At 39.5% G+C, this 26,522-nt stretch overlaps 1 protein-coding gene across 7 annotated transcripts in view; it reads right to left on the reverse strand.

Moving 5' to 3' along the window:
- The window catches only part of POSTN (periostin), a 49,884-nt gene extending 29,296 nt beyond the window's left edge, over positions 1 to 20,588 (reverse strand). For 3 of the 7 annotated variants that reach the window (XR_014710242.1, XM_084619232.1, XM_084619230.1), the window contains exons 1-8: positions 20,360 to 20,588; positions 18,789 to 18,887; positions 11,781 to 11,845; positions 10,416 to 10,573; positions 9,541 to 9,705; positions 8,211 to 8,357; positions 4,422 to 4,563; positions 28 to 240 (exon numbers count right to left, since the gene is read on the reverse strand). Coding sequence is in view for 6 of the 7 variants with exons in the window: in XM_084619232.1 (XP_084475358.1) it covers positions 28 to 240; positions 4,422 to 4,563; positions 8,211 to 8,357; positions 9,541 to 9,705; positions 10,416 to 10,573; positions 11,781 to 11,845; positions 18,789 to 18,887; positions 20,360 to 20,481 (1,111 nt within the window). In the remaining variant the exon portion in view is untranslated. The remainder of the gene's footprint in view (positions 1 to 27; positions 241 to 4,421; positions 4,564 to 8,210; positions 8,358 to 9,540; positions 9,706 to 10,415; positions 10,574 to 11,780; positions 11,846 to 18,788; positions 18,888 to 20,359) is intronic. The other 4 variants (XM_084619229.1, XM_084619228.1, XM_084619227.1 and 1 more) reach the window with 3 other exon arrangements.
- Positions 20,589 to 26,522: the final 5,934 nt, after the last annotated feature.

A 26,522-nucleotide genomic window follows, 5' to 3' on the forward strand; every position in this document is an offset into this window, starting at 1 on the left:
ATACATGAAACTATGTCAGTCACTCACCAGAGTTAGGAATCAGCACATGGTCAATGAGGTGGATAACACCGTTGCTTGTCACAATGTCTTTGCGGTTTACCATCTTGACTCCATTTACAGTCAGACTTTCACCATCACAACCTACTTCAACTGTACTCCCTTCCAAGGTCTCATAGACTGCTCCACCCATGATGGCTTCAGAGCACTGAAGAGTATTTAAAATATGGAACTTCATGAGAGCTGTGGAGAACAGAAGAGACAGGTCCATGTAGAGGTACTTGATTGGAAGAGGATTGCTTAAGACAATTTAATGCATTGACTCAATTAGTGTTGTTACAAAATAATTTTGAATAACTATCTTTATTTTCCATAATTTCTCATACCAAGTTTGACAAATACAAAATATAATATTATTTTAATGACTGTACAGATAACTCTTTATTCTGGTGTCTGAAAATAGGGTTATTTGTACAACAACTCATAAGTGCAGACTGCTATAGTACATTATGTTTAAGAAATGTTTTAGTGATTCCCATAATATCATTAAATACATCCTAGTCTGTTAATTAGCTCTGTGTAAGCCAGAGCATATAGTTTAATGGCCATGGGTAATATTAGGTTGCCAGTGGATCTCAACATACACCTTTCGGTATTGAGTGTTCAGAACCAAGCCTCAGCTTTTAATTACTATTGTTCATTATTTGTTTCTAGTAGCTCCCATAGGGTTTTTTAAAAAAAAGATGGGAAAAAAGGCACCTCCGAGAAATATCCTCCTGCTAGTGATCCAGTGAGAGGATTTTCTAGCTAGTGCCCTTACCCCTTCAGATACACCAGTGTCATTAGTTGCCAGTCACTAAACATCTGCAGCTAGTCTGTGGAGAGGCTGGTAGTAGACACAGATGTTTGCTCTTCCCTGTAAAATGAAGGGAGTGTGAAATGTGGTTACTTGCTGGCCGTGGGGAGCGCCTGTTAGACATGTGGTGCTGAGGACAACCTGGGTGGTCTGAACTTTGTGGAGGAATTTAAAGAAGGTGTTACAGGACTGTCTGCTGGTTTGAATTCTTTACTTTTTGCAGATACTGAAAACACTGTGGGCCATATTCTGTCCATGGGCAACCCTGCTGCCTTTATTGTATGATGAAGGACAGAATTCAGCTCACAGGTGTGTAGCCCCAGCAGAGCTGTCTCTTCCTCTTTTGTTGTCAAATATACAAGAGGGGGTTCTGTTGCATTTGACTGTATCAGAGAAGTGAGATTCAGAGTCCAGTCTTCTGGGTGTGGTGCCCAGAAGACAAGATGAAATTCTTATAGGTGAACTTAAAAGCAAAACAAATTTTAAAAAAAATCACATTTTACTTTTTTATGATGTATAAAGAAGTTCTATGAGATTTCAAAAAATTCTCTTTTCTTGGTTATTGTTTTTACATTACAAGTATCAGCTCAGATTCCCCCCCTCCAGCGTTTGCCACTTTATGCCACTCAGATGATGGCAAGTTTCCTGATCTGGCCCTAATGATAATTCTCCAAGAGTAGGGAAGTTTGCAGATTGTGTAACATGACACAGAGTATTCCCAACCCAATTCCTTACCCCCAGCAGACTGCTCACATTCTGGTGGGGTCATAACAAGAGTCAGCTGGAGCTCTGCCAATTCGTAACTGGCATATGTTCCCTTCAGGACCATAGCTAGCTAGCACAAGATAGAGCAATCCTTAGGCTACTCTAAATTATGTGGGTCGAGGACAAGAAAAAATCTGCCCTGATCCACTCAGTGTGCAGTGGCAGTCAAAAAAGTGAACAGAATGTTGGGAATCATTAAGAAAGGGATAGATACTAAGACAGAAAATATCATATTTCCTCTATAAAAATCTAAAAAAATGTGGGTATGCCCACATCTTGAACACTGCATGCAGACATGGTCACCCCATCTCAAAAAAGATATATTGGAATTGGAAAAGTTTCAGAAAAGGGCAACAAAAATGATTAGGAGTATGGAACAGCTTCCACAGGAGGAGAGATTAATAAGGCTGGGACTTTTCAGCTTGGAAAAGAGACGACTAAGGTGGTATATGATAGAGGTCTATAAAATCATGATTGGTATGGAGTAAGTAAATAAGAAAGTGTTATTCACTCCTCATAACACAAGAACTAGGGGTCACCAAATGAAATTAATAGGCAGCAGATTTAAAACAAACAAAAGGAAATATTTCTTCAAACAGCACACAGTCAACCTGTGGAACTCTTTGCTAGAGGATGTTGTGAAGGCCAAGACTATAATAGGGTTCAAAAAGGAACTAGATGAATTCATGGAGGATAGGTCCATCAATGGCTATTAGCTAGGATTGGCAGGGATGGTGTCCCTAGCCTCTGTTTGCCAGCAGATGGGAATGAGTAACGAGGATAGATCACTTGATGATTACCTGTTCTGTTCATTCCCTCTGAAGCACCTGGAATTGGCCACTGTCAGAAGACAGGATACTGGGCTAGATGGACCTTTGGTCTGACCCTGTATGGCTATTCTCATGTTCTTATGTTCTGAGAATCAGGTGACTGTTACAGTCCCCAGACTGCCTCCCTCATCCTCATCAGGCCCCGATTTATTTCTTTTTGCTGGAGGACTTCTTGGAGAATTGGATAACTAAACTAGCTTACTGCTTTAATATGTAATTCCTGATAAACAGTTGGAAGAAAACCTGTGTTTTTGAAAGATTACCCCCCGGCACAAGCTTCAATACATTTTTAGGAAACATCCCACAGATTCCAGTACTCCAAGGAATTCTCCAGAAGAAAAGAAGAAATCAAAACTTGCTATTTCTAAACTCCCCCCAAAAACACTTTTTTTTTTTTTTTAGTTTGGGAAGAAAACTTTGAAGCCATCTTTACTCTTTGCAAAGAAGCACTTACTAAAAAGGCAGAAAAGTGCCTTTTGCAGTTCATCTTTAAAATGCCTTAAATATGCAGCGCAGTGCATGCAGAAACTGCAGTCTCAGTCTTTAAGACATAGTTTCCATAGATTGCTTTCAGACATCCTGCTTATAATGCTTATTCTGAATCCCTTGGCTTTTTTTTTTTTTTTTTGGTAATTTAAAGCAGGACAGAAACTCTGACTCCTACAGTACAGTATGTAGCAATTGCCCTTTCTTAATGAGAAGGACAGATGTTAGCTGTAACTTACAACTATAATGATTCTAATGGGACTTCCTTTTCCATTCTGTGGAAAGTAAATTTTATGAGCTATGCATGCATTTAATCAATGCTGATTGCATTAGATGCATAGCCTTTCATTTGACAGCTTGGTTGTTAAAGGATTCTTATCCCCAGGTATCAGACCACTGCAGATAAATGTGCTGGAAAGGGGTGGTAATAGCTATACAATCTGCTTAAGGACTGGGGATCAGTGACTGGTAACATCTTTTTCAAGGATTAAAATTAGATTGTCTCGAAACCATAGTTGCACAATCTTCCTCTTGACCTTCATTTACACACCACAGACATAGGTAGGACAAGAAAATTGGCATCTGCTCCATTATTTAAAATGCACTGTACAGCCACCATTAAATGATTCTTCTTCATTAATATATGATGGGTCAGATCCTCCACTGGCGTAAGTCAATTTAGCTACACCACTTTACACCACCTGTAGATCTCGCCCAGCACATTCTGCTCTCTTTTCCAATTGATGCCTGTCAGTAAAGAGCCTGCAGGCATAGCTTCTATAAACTTCAATGGGAATTCTGCCTGCATGAGAATAGGAATATCCAGTTTAAAGCATGTAGGGCAAACATTTTAAAAGCACCTCTGTGACTCATCTAGGTCTCCATGAAAATCCATGGGAAGTAGGCTTCTAGAGTTAATTAGGTGCATTGGAAAATTTTACCCATAAACAACATGTTGGATCCCTTTGGGATTGGGAACAACTGTACATTTTTGTGGAATTAAAATCAAATTGATTTGAGTACCCTTCTCAGATGAACTGAAGGTTATTTTATTGGTAATTATTATTATTTTTAACACAGCACATAGATGTGCATAGCATTTCACAGACCAAATTGTCTGTGCTTTTTATTTCTTTGTGTTACAGTAGCACCCAGAAGGCTGAATTAGGATTGCAGCCCCGTTGTGCACTGTAAAAAAATAAGACAATCCCTTGAAAAGTTTACACAGTAGAATTTGGCCCATAGAATACATATACTCTTACTATGAAACAGCTATAGCTGAGATGACGTTTGAGGCAAAAGCCCAGATCCAGATGTCCCGGAATATAAAGCTGAGATCCATTTCCATTAAATAAATACAAGCACTCACTCTGCTCACTCTTTTGAGATATTTGTATGGCTTTATAATCCCTTTGTTGCTAATTCCTGATTTGATTATGTTTGAAATATATTTTCACATTTTCCCATATACAGAATCACTGATATACCTTCAGAGGCCACCTTGTCACCCATAATCCTTTCCAAGACTCCCCTTGGAAGTTTCTCAAAAGCTTCATTAGTAGGAGCAAAGAGTGTGTAATGGCCGGGCTTTCCAAGAGTGTCCAATACACCAGATGTAATGGCAGCAGCCTAGAAAAGAAATATATTACTTACTGACAGCATTGTTCAAATACATTAAACTTATGGGTACAGAAAAACAAAACCCTTAATTTTGAAACCTCAGAAGGTTAAATCCTGCACTTGAATGCTCACATTCATCTCTTATTGAGAACAGTGGAAGTTGTTGCATGTGAATCTGTAGGCAGAATTTGGCACGTAGTTTCTGTGCAACTGATACTATATTATGATTTAGCACTTTAGGATTTGTATCCAGATATTTTAATGATATGTTGAAATGAATTATAATATTCTTCAGAGAAAAGCCTGTTTACATAAGTAAAATTACAGAATCAAAATGTAGAAAACGAAATGCTCTAGGGAAACGCCTTGGCTCAGTCTTCTGAGTTTCTTTGACAATTTAGCAGATATTAAGAAAGAGCCCAATTCTGATACAATTTATAATGATTCAAATGTAGCATAACTCTGTTGATTTCAGTTGAGATAGATTGGATTTACTCCAGTCCAAACTGTATTAGAATGTAGTTCATTAGATTCATCCACCACACGAAAACACTCAGTAGCAAATTTAAATAAAGCTGAGTAAGTGAAATTCTATACACAAACCTTTAGGTTAAATGAATACAAAGAATCCTGAAAAAGCTCATTGCATTGAAGACCATATGCACATAGGTTTTGCCAGAAAAAACCAACAGTCTATCTAATCCATTCTTTTGCCTTTGGAATAGTAGCCAAGACCTGATACTTCTGAAGAAGGTGAAAAATCTTTCATAATACAGCTAGTGAATTATGTGTTGTTGCACAGTACATTGTTTCCTAACCCTTCCTAAGCCATAGGAATGCATTTAGCCATAATGTTTACATGGTTTAATTCCTTCAATTTTGTTCAGATTGGCTAAAAGTTATCCCAATAGATATGAAGTAGGATTGAAATAACTAACCTCAATAGGGGTTCACCTTTACTTCCTGGAAACTAGGTATGTAAGAATCAATCTGAATGAAATATGAACTAACTCAATCCCTGTCCCAAAAGTGTAATCAAGCAACCCTTTTCTGATTAAAGAAAAACATTTTCTTAATTTGCTTACTTTAAATTCTCCCCATGCCCCTATGCTTGTCCATGCTCAGATAAACAAGTATAATGAAAAAAATATATATTGAGAGGCTGTTTTATAGGTAGCTTTAGTCTAATCAATACCAGGAGGATTAGGAGTCTTTCAAGAAAGCATGAACTCTTAAGATTTTCACACCATTTGTTTGGCTACATCCAGACAAGTGCAGATAAACATCAGGGTGAAATCCTTGCTGCATTGAGGTTGATGCATTGAGGTTAATCTGCATTGAGGTTAATCTGATGAGGTTCAATAAGGATAAGTGCAGGGTCCTGCACTTAGGACGGAAGAACCCAATGCACAGCTACAGACTAGGGACCGAGTTCTGCAGAAAAGGACCTAGGGGTGACAGTGGACAAGAAGCTGGATATGAGTCAGCAGTGTGCCCTTGTTGCCAAGAAGGCCAATGGCATTTTGGGATGTATAAGTAGGGGCACAGCGAGCAGATCGAGGGACGTGATCATCCCCCTCTATTCGACATTGGTGAGGCCTCCTCTGGAGTACTGTGTCCAGTTTTGGGCCAAACATCAAGAAGGATGGCGATAAATTGGAGAGAGTCCAGCGAAGGGCAACAAAAATTATTAGGGGTCTGGAACACATGACTTATGAGGAGAGGCTGAGGGAACTGGGATTGTTTAGTCTGCAGAAGAGAAGAATGAGGGGGGATTTGATAGCTGCTTTCAACTACCTGAGAGGTGGTTCCAGAGAGGATGGTTCTAGACTATTCTCAGTGGTAGAAGAGGACAGGTCAAGGAGTAATGGTCTCAAGTTGCAGTGGGGGAGGTTTAGGTTGGATATTAGGAAAAACTTTTTCACTAGGAGGGTGATGAAGCACTGGAATGCGTTACCTAGGGAGGTGGTGGAATCTCCTTCCTTAGAAGTTTTTAAGGTCAGGCTTGACAAAGCCCTGGCTGGGATGATTTAATTGGGGATTGGTCCTGCTTTGAGCAGGGGGTTGGACTAGATGATCTCCTGAGGTCCCTTCCAACCCTGATATTCTATGATTCTATGATAGGGGGTTGCCGTTAGACTTCAGTGGGTTTGGGATTTACTCCAGAACTTTTGGAGGCATAGCTGAATTGAGCCACTAACATTTTTGATATTTGATTTGCCCTGTTGAAAACCTGCTCTAAGTTGGAACTCATCAGACCAATGGGGTTATCATGTTTTGATTTCATAGAATCATAGAAGATTAGGGTTGGAAGAGACCTCAAAGGATCATCTAGTCCAACCCCCTACTCAAAGCAGGACCAACCCCAACTAAATCATCCCAGCCAGGGCTTTGTCAAGTCGGGCCTTAAAAACTTCTAAGGATGGAGATTCCACCACCTCCCTAGGTAACCCATTCCAGTGCTTCACCACCCTCCTAGTGAAAAAGTTTTTCTAATATCCATTCTAGACCTCCCACACTGCAACTTGAGACCATTGCTCCTTGGTCTGTCATCTGCCACCACTAAGTACAGCCTAGCTCCATCCTCTTTGGGACCCCCTTCAGGTAGTTGAAGGCTGCTATCAAATCCCCCCTCACTCTTCTCTTCTGCAGCCTAAATAAGCCCATTCATGCAGCATCCACTACTTCCAGTGTCACAACGTAAAACATTGAAATAAATTATCTAGATTAATATAGTTATTTACAGAACAGTGTAAGTGTACTTGAAATACGTTGCTGAACAGATGGGAACATCTCTAAGCCAATTTATCTTTAATATTAAGATGTCTGGGCTTATATAAGAATTATAGTTACATCTTGTCATGAATGTCTCCCCTTGAGTATAACAGCACAATTATATTTTGACATTGTATATGACTCCACCAACCAGGAAATAAGAAAAGCAGCCCTATATGAGTGTTGACTTCCCACACCTTCCATAGTTTTTCTCACCTCCTCATCCTACAAAGAGGGAGCCTGCTGGGCCCTCTGTTCTTCGCTGCTTGTAACTTTTCTCTTTTTTCCACAGAAGGAAGAAAAGATGAGAGAAATCAGAGGAAAGGAAGGCAAATGAGAGAGTCTTTCAATTCGGGAAGAGCTTGGAAAGATTCCATAATATCCTGGTGCCCCAGCCCAAGCCAGTGAGTAAATATCCTTCTCACCACACTCTAACCCACTTTCTGAAACCAACTGGATCACTTAAACTTTCATGATGATATCTCCATTACTTCCATTACTTTTAATTATTTTCCCCATTTTGGATCTAATTCTGATCACACAGGACCAGATTCTGTGATCTGTACTCACACTGAGTGATACCTTACTTTCTGAACAGCCCCAGGACTCAAGGAGTAAGGACTACTCACTGCGAATAAGGGTGCCAGAATCTGGCCTTGTGACATCAATTACAAGACTGTCACAAAAGCAGGACTAGGCACTTATGAAAAAATATACAGCTCTTCTACCTTGTATCATTTGGTGGACTAGTCCTTGATTTGGTTCATTTCACTCCCCTAACAATGTGTTAATAATCTTTTCTTACATCTAAGACAACAAAAAAAGAAAGGAAAATTACAAAGCCAAAGAAGCTTCTTAGCATTTTATTTCCCCCCACTCACTCTAAGAGATGAGACATCATCCTCAGCTTCAAGGAACTCTTGAATGGTATTTCCAACAGGGGTCAGGACACGGTCAATGACATGAACGACACCGTTTGTAGCAATCTGGTTGCCATGGATGATTCTGGCACAGTTAACAGTAACAACCTATGTTTAAAGAATTGAACAGTAGAATATTCAGCATTGACTTGGCATCCTATCTCTTATAATTTATTTTTAAGGAGGACAGCTACCTAGCCTTAGATGCCGACTCTGTGGGTGTTGTGGGGCTCAAGCACCCACTGAAAAAAATTGGGGTGCTCAGCACTTGCAGGGCTGGATTGATCTTCTGTAGGCCCCAGCGTCCAGACCATGCGCCCACCCACTGCTCTGCCCAAGCTCTGCCTGAGGTCCTGCCCCCACTCGGCCTCTTTGCCCCAAGGCCCTGCCCCCGCTACACCCCAAGGCCCTGCCCCCACTCAGCCTTCTGCCCCCTCAGGCCCCGTCCCTGCTTGGCTTCTTTCCCCTCAGGCCCGGCCCATGTTCTGCCCCAAGGCCCCACCCCGCTCAGCCTCTTCCCTCCAACAACCTGCCCACTGCTCACAAAGGGGGAGGGGCAAGAGGAGCAAACCAACTGGCAAAAACAAAAGTCAGCACCTGTGCACTTAGATTTACCAATACAGCAACTTGTGCAGGTCATCTTGATTTCCAACCATATGACAGTTGTTTAGCGTTCCATATCCCTGAATAGTTAAAATGGTTCTTGCTTTTGGTTTACACTAATTTAAGTGCCAACCTAACATGCAGTTTCTATGAATTTAAGAAAATAAATACTAGTGACTTTACTTTGGGAATCCTGGTTTATAAAAATTAAATCCCATCTAGGAAGATAATATAAGTGTTTCTTCTATGACTAAATATTTCTGTCACATGCTGCAATTGGAATAAAAATCTTATTAAAATGTATTTAGTAATATATGAAAAAAGCGTGTAATAAATCTAACTGCTGATATTTAGCAGGAGGATAATCTGTGCTATCCACAAAAGGCTACCTCTTTAGAGGAAAGTTCATTCCGTGTTTTTACAACTTTCTTAAAATAAAAAATAGCTCTTGTTACCCAGTCCTTTCTTAGCAATTAGCCGTCAGTCTATGAAAGAGTCCTTTAATGGACAGATTTATTCTGTATTCCTAACATTTGTAAGGTAAGATGTATAACTGAAATGCCAAGTGATAATCTCATTATGACTTTCTCAATTCTTCATTAGATAAATAAAAAAAAAAATCCCCAGAGTTAATGAAAATGACCACTCTGAAATACGGTATAAAAGAAGCTTATGGAAATAAACTTACCCCATTAGGATAATGATTAATAAGCAGTTGCTGATCATTGTACATGGATACAAGAGTCAGGCCATTCTTAAGATCCTTTGTCAACATACGCTTGTTTACCATATGGTTGTGGAGGGCATTGTACAGTTCAATATTTACATTGTCAATTAAATTACTATGAATTTCCTGAGGAAGAAGATTCAGTTAGACATTTCCTGGACAATCTTAATCAGTTAGTTATACAGATTTCTTTGCCACAAAATATGCTTTCAATATATTTTTGAATGTGTATTTCATTTGAATACGTAAATTACTTCAGTTACATACTTTTTTGGTATGCAGCTGGCTAGAGGATTCCCTAGACTGATTCAGTATCAAAGACAGCAGGCCTCATTACATAAGCAAGGCATTCAAGCTTTTTTTTTGGTTCAGTAGTGGATTAACATTGTAGTTCTAGGGAAAGTACCCTACAGTCACCCACAAAAGTGTCTGTCACCCTCCCTTACTGGAATTGCTTCAGTTTTCAAAACTATTCCCAAAGCTATGCTGACAAGACTAATAATGATAATTGTATTTATAAAGCATCCAACCATGAAAATACTCAGGGTGCTGAGCAACAAAAAACAATTTCTCTTTGACGGTGCTCAAACAGATATCCTTTGCAGCTGTTCATTGTTTCTAGAATTTTTTTTAAAAATGTAAAATATCTGTGTTCCTTAAGCATAGTTTAGTTTAGAATAATATAGTAATTGAGTTTCAATATTTATCTCTGATATATAAAAAAATCTTCATTGTTTCTAATGTGGTTTAAAACACAGCTATTGTAGATACAAAAATAAGTACTCATATCATTAATATATATACGTGTGTGTGTGTATATAGAGATATATAGTTACTCGATCCAACAGTTCCCAAGCTTCATTGCTTGGTGCAAAGAATGTGAATGATCCCCGTCCTTCAATCTCTTCTCTCAGCTTTGATATGTCAGAATAACGTTGAGTAGAGGTTGCTCCCACAATGCCCAGGGTACCATAAACATGATCAATAGGAGCAACTAAAATACACAAGACAAGAGTACTGTAAATTCTTTGACAGGTCAGTCTCTCAAAATCATTACCTATTACCACTGTTTTAACGGGAGGAGAGAATCATCTTATTAAAATCCTTTTAACTAAACATTGCTTTTAAAATTTCATAGTTTGGGTTCAAATTAAGTAGAATTTGCAATATATGCCAAATCCTCATTGCAGATAGTGCCCAGAACAAATAACTCAACAAATATCCAGATGGGAGGAATTCTCCACCCCAAGATGTGGAGAAGTGAAGGTCTGAAACTTTTGTTTAGAAAAAATGTAAATGACATTCTGATTTGATTTTTTCTAAACGAAATCCCCGAGCTGCCTGGAGCCCCGGCTGCCCATCTGATAGGCTATTGAGAAGTCTAGAAGTCCTGACAACTCTGGCTTGAGTTAGGGCTCCGAGGGCTTCCAGAATCCTGGCAGCCCATGAGACAAGTGAGCTGGCAGAAAACCAAGTAGTTTTCTCTTTGAAAATCTGCTTGGTTTCTATAGGAAAATTGGACAAAATTGAAAAGTTCCTGCAAAAGTTTTGATTTTGACACCAGCATTTTCCCATGAAAAAATGTTCCACTGGAAAACGTATGACCAGCCAATTCTACTGAGTAGCCCTTGGTACCTGTTATGCACCCCTAATACCCATCCCTCCCCTTGACTCTGGTGCCATCTCACCTCCAATACCTGGTTTTGCACCATCCCTCCCCCTACCCAATGCTGCTTGGTCCACTGCAAGCAACTACATAAGTGACACATCAGGGAACTCCACACTGCACAAGACATGCATGCCTCCTGTACAGTTCCCCAAATCCTGTCCCCTTACACAGTGGGACTGCGGTATTTCCGTTGCCAGGGAACCCATCATATCAGCAGGGCAAAGACTTGCCAGGATTATCCATAGTGGGCAGGTTCGTATTTTAAGGGTTTGGGCTTTAATTTTCAGAAGTGGCCTCTAATTATGAATGTCTCAGTGTTCGGTGTCCAACGTCAACCACTTTGCAGACGATTTCCAGTGGTGCTGCCCACACTCAGGGACATCAAATGAAGTTGTGGATGCTCAGTCAGCCCCTCTGAGAAATAAGCTTTAGATGTCTCAGGTTGGGCACCCAAAATTACGGACCACTTCTGAAAATCTCCTGTGTTAGAATGGGTCCCATATGTAAAGATCATGTGCATCTAAGACTGTACCTGCCGGGCAACCTCTCATTCCATCCATCTTCATGTAGCCAGGGCAACATTCATACAAGACTGTTCTGTAGGGTATAGATAAAAGCTAGATTAAATAAAGTACAAACGAAATGACACCAATTACAGTTAATTATCTTAGTTTTACTTTTTTACAAATTATCTACTTCTATTCAGTTTCTGTGGCTAGAGTTATCTAATCATCTTATTTTTTTTAACATTCAGCAATGTTGGTATCAAATCAGACAATGTTGGTATCAAATCAGACAATGTTGGTATCAAATCAGACAATCAAATCTATTTTCTGTTGGTATCAAATTAGACACTATTAACTGGTTCAACTGTACTGTATTCTGTAGCTACGTAGCATTTTAAATACTCAACACATCCACAGTCATGAAGGTTGACAAAGAGCTTGGAATAGATGTGGGGGAGGAAGTGGAGCTAGTGAAGGGACTCGTAAAGGGGAATGATGTGATTGCAATAACAGGTGAAGAAAATGTATCTGATGGTGACATTTTGGCTAGGAGAGAAGGGATTGGAAAACCAAAGAGAAGATTACAGGAGGGATCAAAAGAACCAAGGATGGAAGGGATGGGGAGGATTATCAAAGCATGGACAAGCTTTTGACAGCGTGGATGTAAAGGAAAAAAGTGCCAAGCTTTGGCAATAGTCTAAATGCAAAGGGTAAATTGATGGGAATTAGAGTCATGAAGGCAAATAAGAAAACCCAGGGATAATGTGAAGGAATGAAGGCAGGGGGTTAGGAATAGGCCCTGTGGGAAGCTGACAGAAAGTGGGAGGAGGTGGAGCCACTGAGGACGACACTGAAAGAGAAATGCAAGAGGTAAAAAGGAAAACTATTCAAGAACAGTGTTGTAAAAGCCAATGAAGAAGAGAATCAATAAAGATTGCCTGGTTATGTTGAAAGAAGTGGAAAAAACAAGGAATATGGAGAAGACAAGGGAAAGGTCATTGGTAACTTTAGTGAGAGCAGTCTCATTAGTTAGAGTAGAGAGGGTGAAAGCCAGATTGTAACAAACGAAGGAAAGAGCTAGCAGAGAGGAAGTGAAGGCAGCAGGAGTAAGAGCTTAGCCATGAAGGGGAGGATGGAGTTGACCTGGAAATTGGATAGTGCCTGATGTATAGTTGTTCAAGGAAATCGCCTTACCTTTGTATGTACAAACTGTACTCAAAAGTGGGTTGGTGCTAAATGTAGTGTTTCATTCAGCATTATGGATTGCTTTTTATTGTACCTTACTGATTTGAAGGAAGTAACAGCTTTAAAATAGACATCTTTAACCAGATTCAGCCCTGCTGTAAATAAGCACAACTCTACTGAAGTGAATGGAGTTATGGCAAGGATGAATGTGGTTGCTAGAGGATAAAGAAACCCAGGAAATTATATGGACTTACTGAAACGGAAAGGTAACTAAACCTTTAAACTCTTTCTTTTGCAGTTATTGCTTTTCAAAGTAATTACTGCAGACTGAATTACTAGAAAAACATGCAATCAGAGCTTTACATGATGTCTTTTTAATGCATGTGGCTCAATGATGTCAGTTTTGAAGCTGGAAGCTTCCTAGAGACAGCTATGTGGGGTTTTGTAGGTTGTTGTAATGAGTTAGAGCTGACAAAGTATTAGCAACAAATACATTAAACTAAATGGCTTGCTCTAATTACTTGAAAGTTGGAATTTTCAGAATTCTGGGATAAAAATCTATTTGAAGACACTTAAAAATGAAAGCAGACTGGAATAAAAACTACATTACAAAGCATGAGTTTAAAATGAAACTCTGAGCTACATAATTTATTGCAAAGTGAGAGCTGATAAAGAACAAAGAGCTTTTCATTATAGAGAGTTTGCTCTGCCATGTTAGATTTGTTTGTGCTATGAATGTAGGTTGTTTGACTCCCTATTTTCTCTTTTTAATCTGATTTTTAAATGAATCTATTTATTTTTCAGCTGGCTAAACCAGTGTTTCCCAAACCTTTTTGGCCATGGAACATCTGGTATATATTTACAGAAGACTTATAATATTATTTTGTAGTCGTTTGGTTTTCAAATAAAAAATTGCTTTATTTATGCTCAAATACATTTTATTTTATAAAACAAAGCAAAAATACAAATTTAAAATAAGAATTTCTAACTGGAAAGCGTGTATAAAGTAGTACAAAAATCAAGTGCAAGACCCTTTATTTTAATTACAATTCTTTCACAGAACACCTATTCACATTGTGCGGAACACCAGTATTCCGCAGAACACAGTTTGGGAAACGCTGGGCTAAACCTTACACAAGACAATTCTAACTAAGCTTCAAAAAAGTTTTGTGCAACAGTCTGTAATATACTTCTCTGTGGAGGATGACAATTCCCTTTACGCCCCTCCCCCAGAATGATACATTGTGGGCAACATATTCTAACAGGTAGGTGAACGTGCAAACCTTGCATGGGTAGGACTAGATTTAGTTTGGAGAAGGATTGTGCCTTCCCCTGACTCCCGAACAAGCAGCAATAGTGAAACCCACTCTCTCACTGTGGGTGCAACAATCGTCCTTCTTACTCCCACCCTGTGCACCCAAAGATACACTTTTGGAGTGATTCCTAACCCTTTCACAAGGCACACAAGTGTGAGGAGAGGGCTCCTTGCACCATTCCTCCCATGCCTCCTGCTCACCCATGCTAGAGTCAGACGAAAGCTGGCTCTTGTGGAATCCCTGTCCCAAACCAGCAATTAGTATGCATCTGCCATCCACGGAATTGCTTTGTTATAAGAAAATATACTTCTTTCAGAGAGAAAATATTCCAAAAGGAAACCGGAAAATATCCTGTGTGTTTTGACATCTCACTTAGGTTTTGATAACAGGAAAAGGGGGACTAAGCACCAATCAGACATTGCATGTTTACTCTTCTTCACCATATTCAGCAGAGAAAAGACTGAGTCTGATATGAGTACAATTTATGTGAGGCAGAAAACTGGCTAAAGAGCACAATGGACAAAGGGAATGCTTCTCTGGCAATACCTTTGGGCTATCATATTCCTTTTAACTTACAGCATGCTTCCTCTGAGGACTGCTAGTAATTCAAATCTGGCAAGTTCTTACTTTTAGTATCCAAAGCCATATGTTCCCTCATGGTTGATTGCAACTAGAAAGCTGATGTATCAAATGTCTATGAAGTGTCGGTAAATGTGATAGAGTGAGGGTTGTCAATAAGCTGGATGCTGAGGTAGGAGGAACGTGCAGCTTCTATTGAAATCAATGTAAGATGCAGTTGCTCAGCACCTTTCAGGTTGAAGGACAATTTAGAGGGGGAAAAAAGAACACAGCCCCCTTGCCCTCCACCATAGAGAGAGATTGTATAAAATCCAAAGCAAAGTTGCCTTTACACTAATATTGCACTCCAAAAAACTTTCAGCTACGTAATTCTGCAAATTCAGCACATGATGTGATGTTACTGAAGAGAAGTGACTCTTCGATAATGATGTAATGCTGCATTCCTAAGTAAAGAAAACCAGCTCTATGCCACTCCCATCTCAGCCCCAGGGATAAAAGGCATTCCCAAGGAAAAAGGGGGCATGGCCAGGGCATATCTATGGATAGTCAAGCATCCTCTTGGGGCTGTTGGCAGCTGGAATAGCTCAAAGTGGCCCTGAGGCTTGTTTGCAAATGATCTGTCTTGTTAGCAGGCATAATATACTATTAAAACTACAAACACCTTTATGATCCAGTAGGGCCCTGTTTCTACAGAGCCCTCAGGTCAGTAGTTCAGCTGGGGAATTTGTAAATACAGTTGTAGATGGGAAATGATACAATGTAGATCCTTTTGGTATCTTTTGTACATTTTCTGGATCAGTGTATACAATCTGAAGGGAGTTACCATGGAAGTGTTATAACTATAAGAAATAACATTGTTTTTGAAAATGAGAAGGAAGCAAATTAATCTGTTTAGGACTGGTGGTAGTTCTGTTTTTGGCATTGTTCAAAATCTCCTGTTAATAATTACATTACTTTAGGCACATCTAAATTATACCAAATGTTCTACTGTTACCACACAAAAAGTGCCAGTATGCCTATCATTTAATCCAGTCCACAGTCTTCCTCAAACCTACTCTTTCTAGTATTTGCACAACTCAGAAAGTGCCAAAGCAGAGCTCAGAATGTATGTGATACCTTTGTGTAACCTCACTGTCAATGAGTCCAAACTACACTAAAGGAATCTTATTTTGAGTACTGTAAAATCTCTTCATGGCCTCAAAATATTTCTTCTGTCACATCATGATGTCTCTGGCCACAAAAAAAAACAACAAAAAACCAAAAACCTCAGGCTACCACTGTGGCTCAGCTGAATAACGATTCTCTATGTCATCTTAAAACACTCAGCAGTCTTTCACTTAGAGGGTATTGGCAAGACATGACATAAATGAAGCAGTTAGTCTGCAGAGGCAGCTAACGTTCCAAAATCAGCTTTGAAAATGTCCAAAGAAGTTCAGTCTAAAGCATTTTCAGGAAGCATTCTTCTCCCTAATGTGTCACTAGTGAAAGAAAGTGCTCTGCTAAGAAGACAGTGATAAGGCAGGCTTTACATAAATGGTGAATAAATATCTTGGACAATTTACAGCATGTGCTCTGAAGAAAATGGATGTCAGTATTGCATTACAATGTCGTCAGGAAGAGAAGGAAAGACTGGAAGGGAGAAAGACCACAAAACAAAGTAAAGTGCCTGGGAAACCCAGGCTCGTAGTTGGAAGGATGATCAAACACAACTTCTATAGCACCAGTCTGAGTCGTGGAAATTAAACTACATTGTCTCCACAGAATCCCCCAATCTTATGCATAACTGAGCTGATCAAATTGCATAAAGGGGAGACAGATCCTGACTCAGCTGCAGAAATAAAAAACCTTGCGAAAACATCAGTCTAACTCAAAATGGGAGGGTTAGAATTCTAGATGCTAAATTATATTCCAGAGAAGCTTCTGGAGATGCAAAGAGGTATCTGTGCCTATTCTGATGAGAATGTCATTGTATCCTTCATAATAATGTTAATATCATACAGGTGTTAATCCGTGGCTCTTGGAGCAAATATGAAGTTTACAATGACAGAAAGCACAGGGTGAAATCCTAGCCCGATTTAAGTCAATTGGAGTTTTTCCTTGGACTTCAGTAGGGCCCAGATTTTAGCCCTATTATCTCAACTGACCTTAGAGATCAGAATTATTGGAATATATCCACCACAAGACTCGATGTTATGAACTTTGCTTGATTAGTGTATCAAAACCATAACTGGCCCCATAATTCTATGCTATGCTGACACATTGCTGAAAAATATTTTCTGATAAAGAAAAAGCTGGAAGCCATCTCCTCCTCCTCCATCTCTTCCCACTTTTTTTTCCTCAGGGGCCATTCCAGTACTGTGCCACAAGATGGGATGAGAATCTGTCAGGAATCTCAAGAAATGCAAAACTGTCTCATGAGCGTCTAACAGCACCAGTAGCAACCATAATACAAGGCTGCTTCAGGTCTGCTGAGCTACCGTGAATTCACAACTGTTTTGTGACACTGAGAAGAACACTTGTGTAGGCATTTATGTCATGGACGTCACCGTGACATCTAAGCTCCTGAAGGGTTACGCTTCTCTGAATGTGTGCGCAATGTCCAATAGCAACAATGTAGGTTGTGAGTACTTACTGAAGTCCAAATAAATTGATTAATGGGTGTTTGAGGCTTTGGGGACTTACTTAGGAATTCTGGTTTAAGCTGAAAGCAAAGGCTAAAAATGGACTCTAATGTTTAATTGGCTTTGAAAATAGCCATTAAGTAAAGGAAAGTGACAATGTTTCTTTAAATGGCTTGGAAAATGTCAGTCACTTTCTGTTCTGGGTGTTTGCTATCATTATTTTTTTTAATGCAATGGCTAAAATTTTCAACAGCATCTAAGTGACTTACTGCATGAATCCCATTTTCAAAAGTATTTTAGGCATTTAGGAGACCATGTCCCATGGACTTTCAATAAGATGAAGACTCCTAAGTGCCCAAATCACTTTTGAAAATGGAACGTAGATGCCTTAGTCACTTAGGCGCATTTGAAAATCTTATCTTAGATCTACCATCTGCCTGACAAAGATGAATAGTCAAATAACATATTTAATGATTTTTGCCATAGTTGCTGAATAAATTATCCAACCAATAGTAGTTCAACAGCTAAAGAAAAGGTGGGTTGTTGTAAAATTACTAATTGAATCGTTTAGTGCCTCTACAGTGGCAGAATGTGTTAAATACCTTTTTCTAAGGATACTGATTTCACCAGCTGTACTAGTCACTCATGGCCGCAGCCCCAAGAAAAGCAGTGCAAGAAGAGTTCTGCACTGGGTTTTCGGTGCTTGGGTGAGTATGCCCCAAAGACAGGGCATGGCCAGAAGTGGAGTAATTAATGACTCTGATGTTATGTCCTGGAAGTGAAATTTATTATCACCATCATGGGATAATGAAACAACTGATTTCATCTTGAAATTATGAGGTCACAATTACAATAAACGTAAAGAAACAAATTTCTCTAAGGTACTAAAAAGACACCAAAATCACTTAGACTTAGTAAACAACAGACAGAATAACTTCCGCAAATCCTTAGGAATATTCTATTCTTGTTCCATGTACATAGATAAAGATGTGGTCTGAGCACAGGACTGGAGCCACGAAATACTGATTTCTGTCCCCAGCCTGGATAGTTGCTCCCTTTGTAGAACTGGACAAGTCACTTCAGCCCTCTGTCTCAGTTCTACCATCCTTCAATGTGTGTTGTGAGGATTAATTAATGTGTGTTGAGGGGATTATTTGGAAAGCACTTGGAATTTTAAATGCTTTGTACTGTGATGTCATTTTCCAAATTGCCATTGCTAGCAAAGGGAGATCTGCATTTGAAGCAAGTATGTAATATGCCTCTAAGGAAGTAGAGTTCTGTAAGTATTCCATTTCCATAAATAGTGGATAGTCAGGTAACAAATAGCACTTACGCTTTTTTCCCACAGATAGCTCCCTGATACCAGTTTCTGCAGGTGCTGAAATATTTCTTTTTGGTGCCCATAACTTGCTGAAGAGCACAGACATTTGGACTGGAGAAAAAAAAAACACATAAAGTTGTTGTACATATTTGAAAAAGTGTGATTAACAATAGTTTTGAATACAGTATTCAATGGACAAGAGCCAGAAATGAACATCTGGTCCTGATTCCCAGAGCAGGTGTGATTTCAGTCAACCACCATCCAAGCTCCTGACACCGCCCTGCTGAGTTCTTTGGAAAGATCACACTCCCCAGAAGCAAGAGGTGTTTCCCCCTGTCTGCCAGCTCAGCCCTGTATGTCTAATGAACAGTCACTGCCAGCTGTGCCTAATCAAGTTTTATTATGCATTGCATTTTTTTTCCCGAAGTGAATTACCATCCACTAGGGACTGAGCTGTGACTATTGCCGAGCTCTTTTCATCAAAGTTCAGCTTGTGCACAGCTGTGTGGCTGTATGTCACGGAGAGGGGGAAGGGCAGAAAGCCTACTTTTTCTTTGTCTGGTAAGGAACCCCATCTTCAGTAACTCTATCAGCTATTTGGATTGCCACTGTCTGGAATGCCAAGAGCACCTAAATAAACAGCCTAATAATTACACAGGACCAAAGGGTAAACTGCCATATACAAAAAACCCAGAAAATTCAAATAAGGAAAACTTTGTAACGTAGTTGTGTGCAAAAGAGAAATTTCTTCAAAAGCAAATTTCCATTTTGTCTCTAATTTATATATTATAGTAATTTATCTGTTGGAGTGTTAGAACAGAAGATTTTTCAAAAGAGGAAACCATTAAACCCTTATTTTACAAAGTCCAGTTCATCTTGTAAGTGTGTGTGTGTGTGTGGGGGGGGAATCCTTTTGATTATTAAAAAAAAAAAACAAGCCCACAGAGCTAAACTATCTTTTACTAATAAATCTTAAAACAGATATGTGTAGACTGCTTAATATTTACCCTGAGACAATTTGTTAAAATAAATAAATTCTGATCACTGCATTTCAGTGTCTTACTCTGCAACATTATTATAAAGCTTAAGTGGGAACTGAACTTTTGAAAAATACTCTGTGCATTTACAAATGACCAGAGAATTAGGTAGAGTTCATACTTCTCACTATGAGAAAAAAAAAAAGTACATGTTGTGGAATATACACTAATGCTCGTAAAATATTTGATGGGCCATGTTAAACATAGCTGATCACACATTATATCTGTTGTAAACTATAATGATCTTCAATGATACTGAAACACATGCATTTTGCTTCTCTTCAGATATAATCTTTAGCTTTCAAACAGTTCATAAAGTTTAACAATATTTAATTTTATTTTGCATGGTTTTTCCACAAAAAATAATTTGGAAATATATTTCATAACACATGCATTTTAGAAAGAATATATTTGATTCACACTCAGTAAGAACTTACCGTGCACAAATCTCATTTTAATATTCTGGCTAATCTTGAGATCGGTGTGGGGGAGAGAACTTTAAAACACTCCTGTTAAGGTATTCTAAAAGAGAAAACCTGTACTTACCCCTGCTCACGTGCCCTGATTCGACTGTGGGACAAAATCTTGTCGTAATGAGCAGAAGAGTCTGCTGGGTCAAAAGCAGACAACAAAAAAATGGAGAAGGTGGATAAAAAAAGGATCTTCATCCTTAGTTCCTCCTGCCTAGTCTAACGAGAGAACTGGCAAAAAGTTCTGGAGAGCTCACAGTTTATATACATGCTACAGGGTTGTGGGAGGGAACGTTGTATCAACCTGAGACTCTTCCAGGAATAGCAACTTCAAACTGCCAGCTTCAATGAGTTGAATTAATACCATTCACAAAACACGCAAAGCATGCGTCGTCCCCCTCTCCCACCACTGTGACTAATTTTCTTTATTCTGTAAAGAGCTGATGTTTATCATTTTGTTCAGTTGACACTTAAAACAGCAGAGTAGTTAGAAGAATTTTAGACCATGATTCATGATTTGATATTTAGAATACAGAAGCATCTAGCTGCCTCAGATGGGATCAGAGTTCCATTGTGTTAGGTAAAAAAAAAAAACGAGGAGGAGTTGTGGCACCTTAGAGACTAACAAATTTATTTGGGCATGAGCTTTTGTGGGCTAAAACCCACTTCATCAGGTACAGCAGGAAGATATATATATATATATATATATACACAGAGAACATGACAAAATGGGTGTTGCCATACCAACTGTAACGGTGTGGTATGGCAACACCCATTTTGTCATGTTCTCTGTGTATATATAGCTTCCTGCTGTACCTGATGAAGTGGGTTTTAGCCCACGAAAGCTCATGCCCAAATAAATTTGTTAGTCTCTACGGTGCCACAAGTCCTCCTCGGTTTTGTTTTTTTGCTGCCACAGACAAACACAGCTACCACTCTGAAACCTGTCACTGTGCTAGGTGTGGCAGAAACACAGAAGGAGATACTGTCTCTGCCTCACAGAGCTATACCTTGCTTTTTTTACTGTGTTTTGTGTGTTCACTATTGTAACCTGAGTTCAGTCATCTTATCAGTGAAACTGATTAATGGCACTATCAACGCTTGTCAATGACACTAGCGTGAGATAGTGTTTGTGTGATCAGAAAAAGTGATAGTAACACACTTGTTAATTAGTAATATAATTTAATAATAGCTTAACTAGTGAATTCATTTAAGAATGATCATACTTAGTATTTACATTGAGCATTGTACAGACATTAATTGAGGCCTGGTCTACACTTAAAACTTAGGCTGATACAGCTACAGTGCTCAGGGTGTGAAAAATCCACCATTCCCTCCCCTCTCCACTGGAGTGCCATAGCCATGCCACCCTCCCCCACAGTGCAGATACGGTGGAGTCAATGGAAGAATGCTTCCATCAACCTAGCTTCTGTTGCTCAGGGAGATGGACTTCCTACCGTGACAGAAATACGCACCTTGCATCACTGTAGTCTGCATCTACACTACGGGGTAACAGTAGCACAGTTACGGCACCATATCTATGGTGCTATAGCATCCCTAGTGTAAATATGGCCTTAGTAGTTCTCACAAGCCTCCTATGAGGCAGGTGGGGGAGGCCACACCAATCTATTAGGATTCTTTGAGGGTGCTAGCAAGCATGTGGACAAGGGTGAGCCAGCTGAGATAGTGTACTTGGACTTTCAGAAAGCTTTCAACACGATCCCTCAGCAAAGGTTCTTAAGCAAAGTAGGCAGTTATGGGATAAGAGGGGAGGTCTGCTCATGGCTCAGTAAGTGGTTAAAAGACAGGAAACAAAGGTAGGAATAAATGGCCAGTTTTCACAATGGAGAGAGGTAAACAGCAGGGTGCCTTAGGGATCTGTACTGGGACCAGTGCTGTTCAACATATTCATAAATGAGCTGGAAAAAGGGGGTAAACACTGAGGTAGCAAAGTTTCCAGATGATATGAAGTTACTTAAGACAGTTTTGTCCAAAGGTGACTGGGATGAGTTACGAAGGGATCACACAAGGGATCTGGCAGTCAAAAAACCAGAATGTTAGGAATCATTATAAAAGGGATAGATAATAAGACAGACAAATATCATAATGCCACTATATGACTTCTTCAATACTGCATGCCGTTCTGGTTGCCCCATCACAAAAAATAAATATTAGAATTGGACAAAGTACAGCTAAGGGCAACAAAAATAATTAGGGGCTATGGAACAGCTTCCATATTATGAGAGATTATTAAGATTGGGACTCTTCAGTTTAGAAAATAAGGAGGTATGACAGCGGTCTATGAAATCACAAATGATGTGGAGAAAGTGAATAGAGAAGTGTTATTTTCCCTGCACATAAAACAAGAACCAGGGGGTCACCCAATGAAATTATTGGGCATCAGGTTTAAGAATTGGATAAGTTAATGGAAGATAAGTTAAGAGGTCTATCAAGGGTTATTAGCCAAGATGGTTATGGACACAATGCCATGCACTGGCTGTCCCAAAAGCTGGGACTCAATGACAGGAGATAGATCACTCAATAATTGCCCGATTCTGTTCATTGCCTCTGAAACATCTGGCACTGGCTACGGTTGGAAGACAGGATATTGGGCTAGATGGACCATTGGTCTGACCCAGTATGGCCGTTCTTATGTTCTTAAGTGTCAATCTTATTTGATAAATGAAGGAACTGAAGCAGAAATGTGAAGTAACATGACTGAGGGCACATTGTGAGTCAGTGTCAGAGGACTGGGCTGGAATACCGGAGTTTCTGACCCCCAGAACAGTGCAAATTTCTCCATTTCAAGCCAGAAATGTTCTTAGAATATTTTAAACAAATATATGCATACAGTTTTAATTAATAATCCATCATTTATGAAAATGGGTAAATTCTTAACCCTAAGTTCAAAAGACCTACCATCCTGCCATTAAAGTGAAATAAAAATAGGTAATTATCACATTTTGAAATTAAACAAACAGGTGTGTATCTGTGTGGTGCAGGAGAGTGCAGTGTTCATGAAAAATGTTGGATTGACATTCCTGTGACTGAAGCCCTCTGTTTCACTATAGAACAGGTACAGCTTGGGCAGAGACAGTGGGATTTTCCCTAGGCATAAGTACAAGGAGGGACCATATCTAAGAAGGAGAAGATAGTTTAGGATTATAATAATACATTGAACCAATATAGCACTTTATGTCTTCAAAGGACCAGATTCTGGATGACACCATGCAGGTACATAAAGTGCAGGGAGAAAGTATAGAGAGCCCTTCTCTATTGCAGACAGAATTTCAATGCTTGTCATATCTGCAAGTGTCATCAGTATCCCTAGTCCCTCCAAAGGGGAAGAGCGAAGGCCATGAACTCGCCTTTGCCATACCAGCTGGTGGTCCAGGGACAGTGATGGGGCAAGCATATGGTACAACTCTAAAATAGAAAGTGTAGGAACTTCTCCTTGGCATGCTCCCTCTAGTGCCTTGGAAGCCTTCTATCACCCTCTGGTCTCTGGGAAAAGTCCCAGTTGCAAGGCCTCTCCATTGCAATCCACAACTCTGACTGTGCCTACCAGAGCCACTATATATAAAACCTTAATTAATTAATTAACCTTTGTAGGTAAGTAATATTAATGTTCCCACCTGTCAGGGATGGTCTAGATAATACTTAATCCTGCCTCAGTGTAATGGAATGGACTAGACGATCTATCAAGGTCCCTTCCACTCCTACAATTCTATGATTTTATAGATGGGCAAACTATGAGATATGAAGGTTAAGTGACTCTTCTATGCTCATTCTGCCTTGGCTTTCTAGACTTCCAAAAAGGTTGCCAATTAGTGCAACATATGATTTTGTGACTCAGAACTAAAGTGAGTTCACCAAATTAATTTACCATAGAACAGCCATAAAGTGCCAATGCCTTTCGTTCATTATTGAATTGGGCTGAATTTGCACTCAGAATTTGGTTTTTAACTCCTTATGTATTTCCTGTTCCACAGTGGGCTGTACTTTTAAACTGCAGTCGGTATCATGATCACACGAATGTGTAACCTTCGAATCTCATTTAAAATAAAAACAAACCCAAACCCTTAAATATTAAGGTCAACAGAAATGAGATTCAAACCTTGATTTAAAAGAGATGCAGATTTAACGAGTTCAAGGATGCTAAGGACTTCAGGGAAATCTAATTCCATCCCTGCAGCAAGCTCGTCAGAGTTGCTCTCCAACTTCCCCTCCCAGTTGATAGCAGGGCCCAACTTAGAAGTCATTTTCTCCTTGTTCCCTTTCCTGCTTATACTGTGACAACTTCAGTGGGGCTCACTGAGCATGAGGTGGAAGTCAATGCTGCTCCAAGCAACATTGGGTTCCATGCATTTAGAGGAACATCCTCCAGGTTTGGAGGAGGAGTATGCTGGATAGGGCAACTATTTTCAGGCTCTTCCTCACATCTGGCTAGACAGATTCTCCTCCCCCCCCCCCCCCCGCTTCCCATAGAACCCCAGCTGAATGGACTTTGTATGGATGGCTTTCTGCTGGCTTGCAGGGAAAGTATTGGGCCTTGACTCATAGGCAGAAATCCCTTTCTAACATCTATTGCTGGTTTGCAGTTCTCTAATGCTAATAGGAGCTGCACAAATGTACCAATGGGAGTGTAGACCCCATATTAAGCATTAAATCACAGCAATCCCAAGACCTTTTTTGCTTTCCATTCATATGTAAAGAGTAAAGATCAGTGTTAAGTAACTCTCATTTCCATTTCAAATGCTTAAAAATGAATTTAAAATTAATATTACATGCCTCACTTTTAGTATATAGCTGCTTTAATATCAGAGGAGGCTCCCAAAGGTGGTAAGACAGCACGGCAAATGGTGGTGAAAAACATAAATATTAATTGAGTCAGATTAATTAGTTCCATTTAGAAAAAAATCAACCTTAATTTGTAGCATCCCTAGTGACATGTCATTTTACTGTTCATTTGCTGGATAAGTAATATGGACAAAGGTTATATTAAAAATAAAGCAACAGAGATGTAAAGTTTTGGGAGGAAAAACGTACACTCCTGTAAAAATCCGAATAATGCAGGTCACCCTTCTGTTCTTCTCTTCACGGGAGCAAAGTGTGGAAAACTGAATTTCATATATCTTGTGGCTGCATGAGATTCCACAAACACTGTTCAAGGAAGCTGTTGACATGGTGACAGACATAGATTTAGCCATGTCTAATAATGGTTTTGTGCAGTCCTGGAAAGATTTATACATACACCTAACTGTAAGCATATGAATAATCCCATGGCAAAGTAGCCATGTGTTTGTTTGGTTTTTTTATATAGTCGCTCTTTCCTGACAAAGCTTACCTCAGGCAATCTTAGGAGAACAGTTAGGAACATTACAGAAATAGTATGGTTGTGATTGACATGTGTAAGAATGTGCAGAATTGAGGCCTTTGTGAGCCAAATGAAAACATAATTAAAAGGGATGAATAACTTTGACCTCCAACCCTAATATTCCTATAAAGTGCATAAGCCATTGGCCTAATATTGCTTGTATTAAGCATTGTTGGGAAAGTGTGACTACAAATACACATGATCTCCAAGGGTAGGTCTACATTGCAGTTAAATACCAATTCCTGACCTGTGTCAGATGACTCACACTCACAGTGCTCAGGGCTGAGGGGCTGTTTAATTGCTGCATAGAAATGCGGGCTCGGACTGGAGCCTGAGTTCTAGGACTCTCCCCACTCACAGGGTCCCAGATCCTGGGCTACAGCTTGAGCCCGAACATCTACACCACAGTTAAACAGCCCCTTATCCTGGGCCCTGTGAACCTGAGTCAGCTGACATGGGTCTGTTGCAGGTTTTTAACTGCAGTGTAGATGTACCTCAAGGGTTGTTGTGGATTCACCATCACTGGTAATTTTAAAGTCAAGATGAGATATTTTTGTCTACAGGATATGCTCTAGTTCAAACAAAAATTAATTAAGCAAGTTCTATGAACTGTGTTACACAGGAGGTCCAACTAGATGATCACAATGGTCCCTTCTGGCCTTATTATCTATGACTCTATGGCTAAAGAAATTCTGTAAATACTGGAAATAGTCATTTTATAATTGATCAAACTGACAGAAATTGTGCAATCTTACCAGTTAGCAAACATATGCTAAAAAAACATAAATCACCATGAATCTAGAAAAGAAAAAAGGAAATAGGCTTCATGAATCATATTCCAGGTGAATAATTGTGCCCTATA

Source organism: Lepidochelys olivacea, assembly GCF_965140295.1.
Source record: "Lepidochelys olivacea isolate rLepOli2 genome assembly, chromosome: 1".
In the NCBI taxonomy this organism is placed as follows: Eukaryota; Metazoa; Chordata; order Testudines; family Cheloniidae; genus Lepidochelys; species Lepidochelys olivacea.